Source organism: Borostomias antarcticus (assembly GCF_949987555.1).
Source record: "Borostomias antarcticus genome assembly, chromosome: 4".
Taxonomy (NCBI): domain Eukaryota; kingdom Metazoa; phylum Chordata; class Actinopteri; order Stomiiformes; family Stomiidae; genus Borostomias; species Borostomias antarcticus.
Window position 1 is genome coordinate 7,003,063 of NC_140237.1, and position 14,852 is coordinate 7,017,914.

At 41.7% G+C, this 14,852-nt stretch overlaps 1 protein-coding gene across 1 annotated transcript in view; it reads left to right on the top strand.

Annotated features, from left to right (window-relative positions):
- Positions 1–857: 857 nt before the first annotated feature.
- LOC311307732 (CD151 antigen-like) overlaps positions 858–14,852 on the top strand; it is a 31,361-nt gene continuing 17,366 nt past the window's right edge. Inside the window, exons 1-2 of the mRNA XM_084436595.1 lie at positions 858–1,010; positions 11,936–12,020. Of these exons, the coding sequence (XP_084292721.1) occupies positions 11,937–12,020 (84 nt within the window). The 5' untranslated portion in view covers positions 858–1,010; position 11,936. The remainder of the gene's footprint in view (positions 1,011–11,935; positions 12,021–14,852) is intronic.

Below are 14,852 nucleotides of genomic sequence, written 5' to 3' on the forward strand. Positions count from 1 at the left end.
ATAATAAAAAGCTCTCTGATGTGTCTTTTAACGACATCAGGACAATACAAATATGATACAGTGCAACACGATACAATATTAATGAAGTGGTCAAAAGAAAATACCATTCTTAGTCATGAACCACTCATACATGAACATTTTAGTATCACTAATTCTTCACCATTGTTTATCCATTAAAGTATAACAGGGACAAAAATGTCCTTCTTGCGCAGTCATTTTGCAATACATCCATGTTTTGCATCACTTGGATTTTACACCCCTAGTGGCTAAAGATGGTCAACCCGACTGGGCTTCTTATGGTACAATACATTAATCGGCGAATCTAACAAAACATAGCTAGTTGTCTAAATAACCACTCTCTTAATAAAATACACGAATAGTTCATGGATCGGTTACCAACCTGTTCTATATAACTTTATTTCTGGTTTGAGAACAGTATCCAGTAGTTTGCGATGATAATCGATCTCCTTGTTTAAACGGGAAACTTCGGCGTGCTGCTCGCTAATGGTTTTCTCTATAATCCTAAATATCTCCTCGGAAGCAGCAGACAGCCGCTCGTCGACAAACAGTCTCAGCATGTGTAACGTTATTTCAGACATCTTCTAAGGGGAATTCTGTTTAGTTGCAAGGCTTGCAAATCTACCTCGACATATATCTGGTTAATGCTAGATGCTAGTTGAAAGCCCTGCTGTTGCTACGGCAGTGAGGGATGGGAGACCGCTCTGTTCTCGCGAGACTGGCAAGGCGGAAAGACCGCTCTGTTATCGCGAGACTGGCAAGGCGGAAAGACCATCCAACCGTCTTCCCACCTCCATGGGTGGAGCATACATCCACGGGGTGGAGACTCGACGTAGAAACACCCGATCCTAACATTTTTAGCTGTATCCTTCCCTTCACGGACCACCGAACTCACTCCTGCTAGTAGGAGAACTTGGAATGAAAACGAGCGAGTTTTAGTCTTCTGTCATCTAGTTTTGTTTCCCGAGTGGATATTTGTGACCAACCAACAGGTAGGCTGAGCAGGAAATGGCCTCACTTGGACATTGTCGTTAGCATCGGCCGCAACAAGCAGCTTCCAGCTCTCTTATCTACTGCTGATTTACAGTTTCTACTAGGCTATGCTTGCTGTGATTTTGAACAATTGTTACCCTTCTGTCTATCTAGCAGAAGATAAGTCACATCTAGCTACATAAATGCTCTTTCTTTGTGAATCATCCACTTTGCCGACTCGTGCTGATGTATGTAGACAGACTACCGTTAGCTATGCCACAAAGTAGCAACAAATGTCCTGTCTGGACAAATGTCCTGTCTGGACATCTTTCTCTGTCGCTGGTATCCTGGTAGCAGTAACTAGTCAGCAGCAGTTCACATGTTGAGAGCCCTGCATGGTCATTCAGACCACATTATGTTGACAACGACGATGGGAACGGATACATGATGTAGGCTACACTTGTATATCCTAATAAAGTGAGCACCAACCGGGTCATCAGATATATTTTGACATATGATTTAACACAGGCAAGTCAGCGATTACTCATTGTGGTCTAGACGGCGAGGCTTTCAGACAGGTGTGGGAGGCCTATGGGGTCTGTGGAGTTGTCAGCTGTCTTTTGTGTCAAATGTTTCTTTGAGTTGTTCTTTGTGCACATAGACTCTTTTCTTGACTCAGCTGTTGGCCATTTCTGTAAACAGAGTAATGTAGTGCTGTCAATAAAGCTTTGTTTGGATGTGATTGACAGGGATGCGCTAAACACTGCGCTACATTTGGCAGATGGCTAGCAGTCAGAAGCTCCTTTCCAACACACACACACACACACACACACACACATACATACATACACACACACACACACTCACACACATTCTGAAAGGAGAATGGAATTTCTTTCTCTATGGACTAGAGAGGGGGTGATATAATAGATGTGTTCTCTTCTCATAAGTTGAATATTCGGACGAGGCCTAGTCTACCAGCTCATTATGAATGTGATGGCATTGTTAGAACAGAAGGTCTTAAATTTAATTTAAAAGGCAAGTCTGTGTTTGTTCTACTTCTAAAAGTAGGCTATAAGTGTACTGTCAGCTGGGTGAAAAAGCATTGTCCTTTTCTCAGCGCTAAAGTTTTGACTAAGCATTTCAAGAGTTCAGTGCCGTTTCAATCAGCTGATACTAGTATATTCTGGTACAGCCAAGTTTTGGTCTCTGGGAGTGAGAGAGCAAGGAGGAGGGAAACACCGGAGTTTAAGCAAGAGGGAATATTAGGGGCAAGTGTGGACTTGAGCAGTGACTAAGCCAAGAGACTTGTGGGGTAGAGAGGATGTCAGACCGGCAAATAGAGCTGTGCCTGTAGGGCAGGCCTATGCTGTGGTGCTTGGCTGGCATGAGCATGCTCAGCCGTATAGTCTGTAAAAGGACAGCAACATGTTTTAGTCCACTTTCTTAGTTACAATGAAATGTTGTCTTGTTCTCAGGTCTCCAGCCCCTAGACAAATAAATGTACCATTCTTGACTGTAGCAAAAGGCAGCCATGTTACTTGGCAATTAGTGGTGGGAGGGGTTAACCGGTAATCCGGTTAACCGGATTGGAGAGCCTTCAAATGCCTTACCGGTTACTAAAAATCACTAACCTGTATTCGTTTTTTTCGTTTTTTGCAATTTAAATCATGTCATCTATAATTATTAAATTAAATTAATCTTTCGAGTCCGTTTCTATGGACGTAATGCAAGTGACGATGTGATCGCGTTCAGCCGTTCTTCTGCCGTTCGTTATAATAATGCTGTTTTAATGCTGTTTTATTAGGGCCCGAGCACTGGCGGTGCGAGGCCCTATTGTATTTCGAAGGATTATTATTCTACCTTCTTGTTCTTCTTGTTCGTGTTCTTCTCCCCAAACAAATGCCTTTTTGGCGGCCTAAACATCGATGAAAACGGATGAAACTTTGCAGATACATCAGTCCCGGTGAAAAATTTGATAATTCATGGGTGACGGAAATGGGCGTGGCAAAACGGCTCAAGAGCGCCCCCTGGAAAATTTAAAATGGTGAGCCCCACCTTCCAGTTTGATGTAGGCGAACGAAATTCGGTGGGCATATGTAGTTCATCGAGACACACTAAAATGTCTCTTAGAGCTATACCCAACATGCAACAGGAAGTCCGCCATTTTGCTCTTAATGTGCCATTTTGTCCTTGTTTTGACCATTTCCATGCCTCGTACTTCGACGAACTCCTCCTACAGATTTCATCCAATCAACTTCATATCCGGTCAGCTTCATCTTAAGACCTTTGTGATCAAAAGTTATCAAAAAAATTGAGTTTTCACCAAACACCCTTGCCGCGGCGCCCCGCCAAAGTTTGACATTTCGCCATAAAACACGAAGTCCTCATAACTTCTCCATACATTATCCAATTTGTCCGATATATCTCACGCTTCATGACGGTTCTGTCGTGAACACATCTATGTGTCAGTATTGCGTCATACTTATAGCGCCACCTATTGGTGAAACAGTACGTCCTCATAACTCCTCCATACATTATCCGATTTGTCCGATATGTCTCACGCTTCACGACAGTTCTGTCCTGAACACATCTATGTGTCAGTATTGCGTCATACTTATAGCGCCACCTATTGGTGAAACAGGAAGTCCTCATAACTCCTCCATACATTATCCGATTTGTCCGATATGTCTCACGCTTCACGACAGTTCTGTCCTGAACACATCTATGTGTCAGTATTGCGTCATACTTATAGCGCCACCTATTGGTGAAACAGTACGTCCTCATAACTCCTACATACATTATCCGATTTCCACCAAATTGCTGAAGCTTCATGAAGGTCGCATTCTGAACACATCTATGCTTCGGTATTGAGTCACACTTACAGCGCCACCTACTGGTGAAACAGGAAGTACTCATAACTCCTACATACGTTATCCGATTTACTCCAAATCGCTCAAGCTTGATGAAGGTCGCATCCTGAACACATCTGTGCGTCAGCAGTGAGTCATACTTATAGCGCCGCCTACAGGTCAAGCAGGAAGTCATCATAACTCCTACATACATTATCAGATTTACTCAACATTTCTCAGGCTTCATCAAGGTACCGTCCTGAACACATCTATGCATCGGTATTGAGTCACGCTTAGAGCGCCACCTACTGGTGACAGGAAGTTTCTCGCAGTACTGCACACCGAAATAGCACACCCTTTAACGGCGCGGCACCCCGACACGCGTGGGGTGCGAGGGCCCGCTCACTGCTGCTCGCAGCACTAGTTCCGTCTTGTCTTTTGTTTTATAGGAAGGCTCACTAGGGAATAGGGACGAGTGAAGAAGTCTACAGCTTCATCTGACACTAAACTGAATATATTAATCTGATCCTGATTCCTGACAAATGTTTATTGTTTTGTCATATCGAGAGTAGTTCGTTGTTGGTTTTGACAGAGCTCTTATGCGTAAGGATAGGCGAGACGGGATCAAGTGCAGATTGTTTGACTGAGTTGGCCCATAGGCCTATAGGGTTTTATTTTAGAGATTGAATCAGACTTGTGTCCGTGATTTTTTTGAGCCAACAACTTCTGATATATGGGCTATACTTTTCTGAATGCAGGCTCCGTGTCTCTGTCCGTTTTTGTATCTGTAGCCTACAGCTTTGGTGCTACAGCAGTGCTTGTTTATTGAAGCGTGTTTCTCTCTTCATCGTGGTGTTTTTGTCACATTATTATGATTGATAGTAGGAATTTCTATAAGTGCACCTCGCATGCTTTTTGCAAAGTTGCCTGTATCAAAACCCAGGTAACGTTAGGCCTATTTTAGTCTCATTAATTAACGCAAATTGCTCAACGGGTAACCGGTTAACCGGAAGAAATATGGCTGTTATGCCGGAAAGGAAAATATGCAATTTCTCCCTCCCCTATTGGCAATGCAGAAGATTCAAACCTTGTGATTTGGTCCAATTCAGCTATTCAGCCACTTTCTTTCCCTAATAGAAAGTACCCTTCACCTTCAATGATTGAGCAGAAACCTGGGTTAATAGACCTCTCACCCTCCATGACTGGCCTGGGACAGTAGGCCTCTCACTAGGATATATCCTCACTGATTTCCCCCCAAAAATCAATTACGATTTACAAGGTCCAGATTTGATTCGATTTCCGTTTCAATTCTATAATGATTAGGTAAGGGATATTTCAGTTACAACAGCAATTTGGCGTAATATGGAAAAGATTCTCAGAGAACTATTGCTTTAATAGTGGTTCTAGGATTTTTTTTTAGCAAGGGCTGTGAGAAATGTAGCCTAGTATAATATTCAATGCTGTTTTGGAGTCAGTGGGGCTATTGAAAAAAACAAAACAACATTTCCATCAAAATATTAATATAAAATAGATAAAAAATATCCAACAGAAAATGTTGTTTTGGAGTCAGAGGGTCACATGCCATGGGAACAAAACGAGAGATATTTTGACATTTGTAAGGTAATTTGTTGACGATCCCTAGACATTTGCATTGACTACTAACCGGCAGGTCGTGAAGACCTTGCGTTGAGATTGAAGTCCGGAAAATAAGATACAACTGGCTGTCCGAATATCTTTTGAATATCCAACTTGAAACCAACTTCATATAAGTGTTTATCTACCTTTTTTTCTTGTTCTCCTATTCTCCAGTAGCTATTTGCTCTAACTCTCATGCCTGCATCGCTCTGCCTGAGGTAGCCTCGCTCGAATCACCAGGCTCAGTGGAGAAAATGCTTTCTCTGTTTATTTAGTTGTCATGAGCTCAGCTCACAAGTGATGGACATCCTGTCAGTGTTCCAGTTGAAGCTTCCCATTCTGAAGCAGCTGCGGCAATCATTTTGTACATAATGGAAACCCTGTTATAAATTGTAGCCTACAAGGAAGGACCTTATAACCTGGTGCAATATTTAAAAATTAAGAACTGACCCAAAAGCAGTTACATTTTTATTTAAAATGACCAACACACGACAGCTGTCAACACAAGTGCAAGTTGTGCAACTCTACAGACTAGAGTCAGTGAGAGTGACCAGTCTGGAGAAATGAGTGTCTTTCCGCTAGGGCTGGGTATCGATTTGAATTTCAAGAATCGATTCGATTCCGATTCACAGGTTCAGAATCGATTATCGGGATTAAATTTGATTCGATTCAATTCGATTCAATATCTATTCGGTTAGTGAGTAGAGTAGACAATCTAAAATCTGATTATTTTTAGCTGTTACCTGAATTAGATGACTGCCCAGTTATGCAACACATCAATACTAGTATTATATTGACATTTGACAGCAAATGAATATGAAATATTGGTAGTTAATGGCTGAAAGCCTGAAACTGTTGAAAATGGTAAGGACCAATCCCCAACTATGTTGATAGTATTGCTTTCAAAAACATGCTGTGGGCAGAATTAGATTCAAAATGAAATTAGTGTTTAGTTAGTTACTCAATTAATACAAATATTTCTTGGATATGAAAAAGGTTATCAGAACAAAAGCTGTAATTGTACTGGAACTCTATTCACCCCAAAGCTGTTAAATACAAATGTAGTGATGTTTGTAAACATCTACAGTCACTTGCCTGTGCCTCTCCCCATCTCTCCCTCTTGTGTTGGGAACAAGGTGTCTACTCTACCCACTGTCCATTAGTGATGACCCATCAATAGCTCATTTAAAATGATACCAAATCTGAAAAAAATGTGGCCATAACAGCCCAAATGTGGTGGCTACCGAAACATTCGAATGCCACTATTCCATCACTGATCTTAATTATGGGGGATTTTCCTGTCTCATCGTGTTGCGTCCTTGAACTCGATTCACATTGGCTACTGGTCGCTGAAGCACCCAATTAGTGCTGCAGATAAGCTCATATATGGAAGGTATTGTGCATTTTATGACTAAAGCATGAAACTTTCAGCATATGATCTATACACCCCAAGGATTCATTTCAGACGTAGAACCACTTCAGGAGGGAACCTTTACGGCTGTGGCAGCCATTTTTCAAAATGGCTGCCAAAATGGTGGGCGCTTCAGTCTATTTTGACTGCAGGGGGCATATATAGTGGTGCTGTGGTGATACAAGTATGAAAATTGGGATGAGCTGTCTCCATGGGTCACTTAACAAGAAGCCACTTGAAATTTCAAGATGGCGACCATTTTTAAAGATGGCCGCCATCTTAGTGGAGTGGCAGATAAGCTTATATGTAAGATATTGTGCATTTTATGACTAAAGTATGAAACCTTCTCCAGTGTTTCTATACACCATGTTTCTACACACCATAAACTTTGTTTTCAGATGTGGAACCACTTCAAGAGGGACTTCTGGAACTTGTCAAAGGTCGAACACATTTGGGTCATCATCAGATTGTTTTCTCCGGGCGTCAGCATCATATGTTGCACAACCACAAGTTAATCATAGATCAAAAATGAGAGTTGTGGATCGCACTAACTGAGTTCAGTAGCCAGTTAGCTAGGCTAGCAAGTTAACTAAATGTTGGTTAATGCCAGCTGCACTAATTAGCTGGCTGGCTAGCTAATATAACGTGCCTGCTCTACGAGATTGACAGTGTTGTGTTAACATACTAACTTATCAGAGTTAACGAACTGCATCAGTTTTGGACAAATTTGTGCAGGGGTGTTCGTGATATCACTAACCATTCGTGTAGGGCGACTCCAGATTGATTCTACTCAGCTGTCTTCCACATGTGAGCGCACGAAGAGGAGCGGAGGAGGGTCTGTTTACAGACGGGGCCAGCGTGTGTGTGCGAGGGAGAGAGGGGCTGAGCGCAACGCGCTGTGCGCAGTTCTACAATCAAATAGAGCAACATTTTACTGTACACTACATGTGACGAATAAAGCACTCGATCTGATCTGATTTTACCCATTATAAATAGTAAAAAAAAAAGAAGAAGCTTGAGGCGGAGACTAAACAAATGTGCGGTCAACTAGGCGCATATCCTCTCGAGGACTTACGCAAGAGACACATTTGAACTACAAAGTACCGAACGTGCAACACTAACAGGGGAAATACATAAATACATTTAAAAAATTGATCTCTGGACGTACGAATCGATCTCTAGGGAATAAAATGAGAATCGATTCAAAATCGGTAAATCGATTTTTTGAACCCAGGCCTACTTTCCGCGGACCTTTATTTTGAAACTTCTGCAAAAACGGAAATTAGCGCCTTCCGTCAGCTAGTTGGCTAACGGTTAGCTCGCTAACTATCTTTTCAACATTAGCTAACTATGTGTTGGCTAAATGATATAAACTAGCTAGCAGTAGATAGCTAAACCTATAAGCTAGAGTGTTAGCTACGTAGCTATCTAGCTCAGCTCTAACATTAGCTAGATAGCTACTCTTAACATGCCAGACTAATGGGCTTAAAGGAGTAGTAAAGGGAAAATGCATGATTAGCCCTCTTTTAAGGTTAGGCTACTTATGATCATATACAATGGTTCAGATCAAAACGTTGACAAAGCTAGCATTTTTGAGAAAGTTGATAATTGCTCTACCACCGTTTTGGTCATACAATGGATGTCGATGGGCACCTTGAAAAATCATTCAAAAAACATGTTAAACTCTCGATTTTTATAATGTGCGTCCCGATTGCTTGTGTCAAGCCGGTTGTAGGGGAGGACCGGGACGAATGAAACACTTTTTGGTTTGATCAGATTTACACAGAAATGAATAAAGATGGAGATTCCATTTTTTGATGACAAACAACTTGTACATGTCCTTTACTATTATTAGTTGTAAGTTTCGTTCTGTGGTGTAACAGTTCAATTCAAGACGGCCGAGAACGGAAGATGTGCATTGTTTCTCTCGTCCCTGCTGTGCGGGGCGAGTGAAACGGGTGAGTGGGACGAGTGAAACAGTGAGATTGTTTTGCTTATTGTGTTTTGTAGCGGTCTATTTGGGGTTTGTAATTATCTTAACTTTCAACACATGTATAATTAGACCCAAATTAATGTTTCCATTAATGCAATTGATGCTATATATTTGAAAACCATGGGCAAAATGTCAAGCGGCCCTCTCGTTCTAAGCGCAGGAGCCATTTAGCTACGCGTCCACCCGCAGCTCGCTCTGTTTCACTCTCCCGCCCGGCACCCCTGTCACATTTGCCTGGCTAGCTCCAAACACTTGCTTGCAAGAAACTTGAAACCTAGGCTATCATGCAGTCACTAGATGTACTAATAAAATGACGTGTTTACAAACATTGAGAAGTAAGCACAATTCTACAATCGAAAAATACATGTAGGACCACAATTTTACTTATGTGGCGCAAAATACGTTTTCCGTTGCTAGCTCCGTCAAAAACCGTCCGATGGGGCTCAAATTTCGAATGAAGCTCGTCCACAGTAACTTGCACAAGCACGTATAAGTATGTGATTGGAGGTCTCCCTATTGTGGATGAAACAAGCGTGTTTCATTTGTCCCCCTGTTTCATCCGTCCCGGTCCTCCCCTACCGAGAAATATCTGTAGAACACTAGTTTTCAACATTCACTGCCAACGGTTTTAACCACAACATAATGTGATGCTTGTTAACAGTGCTCACATGACATTTATCAAGTTAATATGATCTTTACGTCGGCATTCCTACCTACAAGACTAAAAGTGTAGCCAAGTGTGTGTGCAGACCAATATGTTGCTTGCTAGGAAGCTGTCCATGATCAGGGGCGGGGTGGCCATTGGGAGCACCGGGAGTTTTCCTGGTGGTCTGGCATGCTAACTGGCCTGGTCCGCGGTAAATGGCCTGCCCCTCCCTCCCCCGTCAACAAATCGCACAAGCACGACAATCAGAATAGCCTTTACCCCCCCGCTCAACAACTTGCCGACAGTTTATTATTCACAATCGGAAAGCCTGTTGATTTCACGTTTACAAAACGAAACTGAAAGTGTTCCATCTCGTCGCAAGATCACTGTTCTGATCAGGCTTAAGAAGTGGCCTGACTGGGGCTACATTTCCCGGCCTGAATTATTTCCCCAGTCCACCCTGTCCATGATGCTGAAACTGAAATACTTGTATCATTCTGAATGAAAACGTCAGCCCAAGAATTATATATGCCTACTTGTGCGCTTGCATGAACGTGCAGTTAGCCTAGCCTACACTTTTGATTGTCCCGGTTAAAATGGTCACTCGGCTGTAGGCTCGATAGCAGACCCGATAAGCTCTGACCTTATTGATTACCGGGGCTTGAGAAATTTGGAACCGGGTCTTTTTGGACCCGGGTTTTGATCCCCATCCCTACCCGGGACACTAGACCCACCGGGACACTAGACCCCTCTCCCTCAGTGACTGGCCGGGACAATAGACCCCTCTCCCTCAGTGACTGGCCGGGACAATAGACCCCTCTCCCTCAGTGACTGGCCCGGGACAATAGATCTCAAGTCTGACGTCACATTGTAGAGCATAGTCCAAGCTTTGCCAAAATAAGGTTTCTGGATCTGGGCAGATTTCTCTATGAGAAAAATGAATGTGATTTTATAAGGGCTTGTTAACACAGGATTTGTCCAGGTGGATGTGTTGCCTTAAGGGCTAATTTATACTTCGTCGTACGACACTTTTGAAAGTGTCGACAGACAGAAATGCACTGTCTACACTTTTTTGTGTCGGTCAGGGGTGTCTTGCACCTACCAAACTTTCTAATGTCGCAGACGCCGTCACTTTTGTCACACAGAGTGTGATTGGATAGCTAGATAGAAGACACGTTGCCATGGATCAATCAGCCACGTGTCTGCAAGTTACCATGGAGGTGATCAGACACTGCTGGAGTATAAATGCTAAATGTTGGTCAACATTTTCTTTGTGTCGACAGACATTTGTCGTACGACACTTGTCGACCGAGTATAAATTAGGCTTTCAGTAAATTCTTCTCATGCTGACCACTGAAGCCGTTATGTAGCCTAGTGGATGCCACTTTGCGAGTGACGTAACACAAATGTGACTGGTAGATAGTTAGACATTTCTTATTAAAAATAAACCAAAGCATCCAAAATACAAAATGTGTCAACTTTTCTTTCATACACAAAGGTACAAGAGAAGTAACCCATAGTTAAACCTTTATAATAATAATAATAATAACAATACTACTACTACTACTACTACTACTACTACTACTATTACTACTACTACTACTACTACTAATAATAATAATAATAATAAACATTCATTTCACCATAAGCCTATATGGAACAGCAGAAGTTGATAATGCAAGTATTGGCCTACAAAGTGACAACATCACTTGTCTGTGGCCCTCAAATGTCCCTCCTCTAAAGCTTGTATTTGCTATGTTTATGTGCCAACGTGTTCTCAATCATCATTACATTGTCTCAGTTTTCTTTAGTTGCTGCCAGAATGAGTTCACAGCTTTTTGGGGGGCTCACAATCCTGACAGTGGGTGAAAACTCTGCCTTAATGTGATTAATATCAAAGGGATTGGTAACATTATATCTTTCTTAAAAGAAGAACCCTCACCCGTTTGATTTGTGCACTGTGCAAATCACCGTGGGAGTGATAATTCAGTGCCTTTGGCAGACTTTTAGTTCCTACTCAATGCTTAGTCATAGTTTTTCTCTCAGAATACTCCAGTGGTATCTTGGCCGGCTCAGTCATGTTTTGACCCTGCCCTCAATACTGAGCTCATATTCACACCCTTCTGGGCAGTACTGTATCTCTGTCCTTGTCGGCAGCCTCTAATTTGATAAATGTAGTCAGCAAGGCCAGTGTGCCCCTCCATGCTCCCCAAACCTTGTGTTCTTTAGGATAAAGTATATTTGATTGATAGTTGCCTTGCCTTGGTGGTATTCAGCAACATGGCTTGCTCAATGCTCACACATGGACTGCCAGGATGTATTTTGCTGGCGCGATACAGCATGAAAAACATTAAACATATAAAGGGATCCAAAATTGACTTAACATTTGAACCCTCTTTATTTCTCAGCATGGGGGCATATGACGAGAAGAAAGAAACATGTGGGACCATCTGCCTGAAGTACCTGCTCTTCACATTTAACTTCCTCTTCTGGGTGAGTTTGTGTTGTTTTTTTCCCCATAATTAGGCAAAGAGGTAGGCTATATCGAGTGTCTGTTTGAACATGTTTTCATATCTGAAAATGATCCATTAAATGCATGTCAATTGCTTGACAAAGGATTTGAAATATTTTAAAATTGGGTGAGAGGTGTAAACAGTCTGGGAAGAGATTGGAAAACACTTCCCAGTGCCAGGTACAATGAAATGTGTGAAAGAGGCTATTAATTTTCAACTGCAAGAATATGGAGGTCATGGCCAAATTGAAAAGTGGAAAGACCCTCCTAACGTCTTTCACTGTGAGTCAAGCTGTGGAATTCATGTCCCTTGAAAACAGCAGACACAGATGGCTCAGGATAACTTTTGAGGGCGCATTGAAATGAGGCTGCACGATTGTGACAAAAATTTATATAGCAATTGTGCCTTATAATTTAATCATGAGTATTAAGTGCGATTAACTGTGGTACCACTTTCATACTTAATGGTTCACTGACACATTTTTGTGCTAAAATCAGCATTCATATCTATTCATAATTTCCCTCATCATCAACAACTTTATGTATGCTAGGGTTCGGCCAAGTGCGACCCAACATTTAGGGCTGTTTTAGGGTTTGTACAACATTGGATATAACGGCTGTCAACTGAGCTCAGAAATGATATTCGATTTTCTCTCTTAAATATTTCTAATATATATTCGATTATTGGTATAATAATAATAATATAGTAATAATGCATAATGTAGGTGGGTGCACACCGCCTATTGTCCAGAACGAGCACAAACGGTAACGTGTTATTCCGTGTCTGTCTCCAACAACATTCAAGTGTTCATGGGATTAACACCCAGTCCCATGTACATTTATGACACAAATCAACTCATGTCTGGCAGGCTAGACTGTTCTGCAAAAATATGAGATAGTCAGTGTTTCTGGTTTACAATGTGCCTGCTGAGGAGATGACGCGCTCAGATCTTACAGCCAGATGGAGATAAGACGGAGATAGAGAGATACAGTACTCCCACCTAGACAGAGATGGATAGATACAGTCTGTAAGTACGGCCTCCTAGATAGAGATGGATAGATACAGTCTGTAAGTACGGCCTCCTAGATAGAGATGGATAGATACAGTCTGTAAGTACGGCCTCCTAGATAGAGATGGATAGATACAGTAAGTACGGCCTCCTAGATAGAGATGGATAGATACAGTAAGTACGGCCTCCTAGATAGAGATGGATAGATGCAGTCGTTTGGCTGTTTTTCGCCCATTTTGAAAAGAAGGAATACTAATATGGAATGTGTTTTGGCATGATTAAAGATGGGTATGAGGTTTGACACGTGCGGTAGCCTACTAATCCAATCTACATTTTTAAGATCTATTGCACATTTTCCCCCAAAGTTGATGACAAGTCGAAGTTCTAATATTTATTTGACAGCCCTATTAGCTACACTATATCATGGTAAATGGAGGTTAAATGTTCTTGCCAGTAGACAAACATAGTCCAGGAGCTTGCTCGATTGCTTGTTGAGAGGGGTCAGGGAAGAATTTTTACAGCTCACTTATCTGGTCCCCGGGTGATACTGGTTTTTTGCTTCCCTCTGGAATATGTAGGGGTGGGTCGTATGCCCACCTCCCTTGTTCTCTGTAAAGCGCATTGTGTTGCCTCTGGGTATGCAATGCGCTATACAAATAAAGCTTTGATTGATTTGATTGAAATGGATTGCACTTATGTTAGCACTTTTATCCAAAGCACTTTACAATGAAAATGGAAAGTGATGTGTGTTGATATAATAAATTAAAAGTTCATTTCAATTTGTTTAAGTATAATTTGTTCATGGGCAATGTGAAACCTATACAGTAGGACGCCACTTATCCGAACCCAACAGGACCGAAGGTCGTTCGTATCTCTGAAATGTCCGGATGACTGAAACTTATGTTAAAATGCACCAAATTCAATAAGTGGTATACTTGTTTCATATAGACTCATAATAGACCAATAAATGCCCTTAATTACTTGTGGAAATGCATCAAAATTGCAATCAAATAGCCAACTAAACTTATATAGCCTAGCCTATAATAGACCTACAGTAGCCTATAATAAAATAACCGAATATCCACTTGAGTGCGTGCTTTGATCAAATACAGTACTTTATTCTCAAATGAGGCATACGCTGCATCGATAGGCTACTGTATTCGCAGAACAAAATGGTATAGCCTAAAAACAACCCAACATTAGAACAATTAGAGCAAATGATAATCAATAAATAAATAAATGAAATGACAGACAAGTTGTCGTGTCTAGCTATTGTAGCCTAAAAGAAAGTCTCTAAAACAACCGATTTAGGCTAACTTGGCCTAGGCTGTAGGCTATTATTTAACAAATACAGTAGGTCTAGTAGGCTAATCCACATGCCCACAACACGTCTGTGTTCCTGAAGTCCATTAACTGGGAACGAAAAATGACTCGATGCTCCTCTGCTGACGCGCTTTCTGGCTACCAAGGAATGCAGCTCTCGCGCAGCAGACTCGTTTGCGTTTTGCGCTCGACATTAGAGTAACAAAGAAATGAAACGTGACAGTAGGCTACAGCCTAGAGGCAACATGTAGGTCTACATACAGTTCTGTTTTTATTCACAGTAGGATACAGTACTGTAATGAAAATCCCACCAGTAACCAGATAGCAGGCTAAAAAAAAAGAAAAAGTTTTTTGAGCCTGTCCGGTAGACCGGGAGGTTCGGATCTCTGAAGTTCGGATGAGTGGGGTCCTACTGTATAACTATACCAATAGAGTAAAGTAATAAGTAGCCTTGAAAACCAATGGTTCTGGAGCATAGTG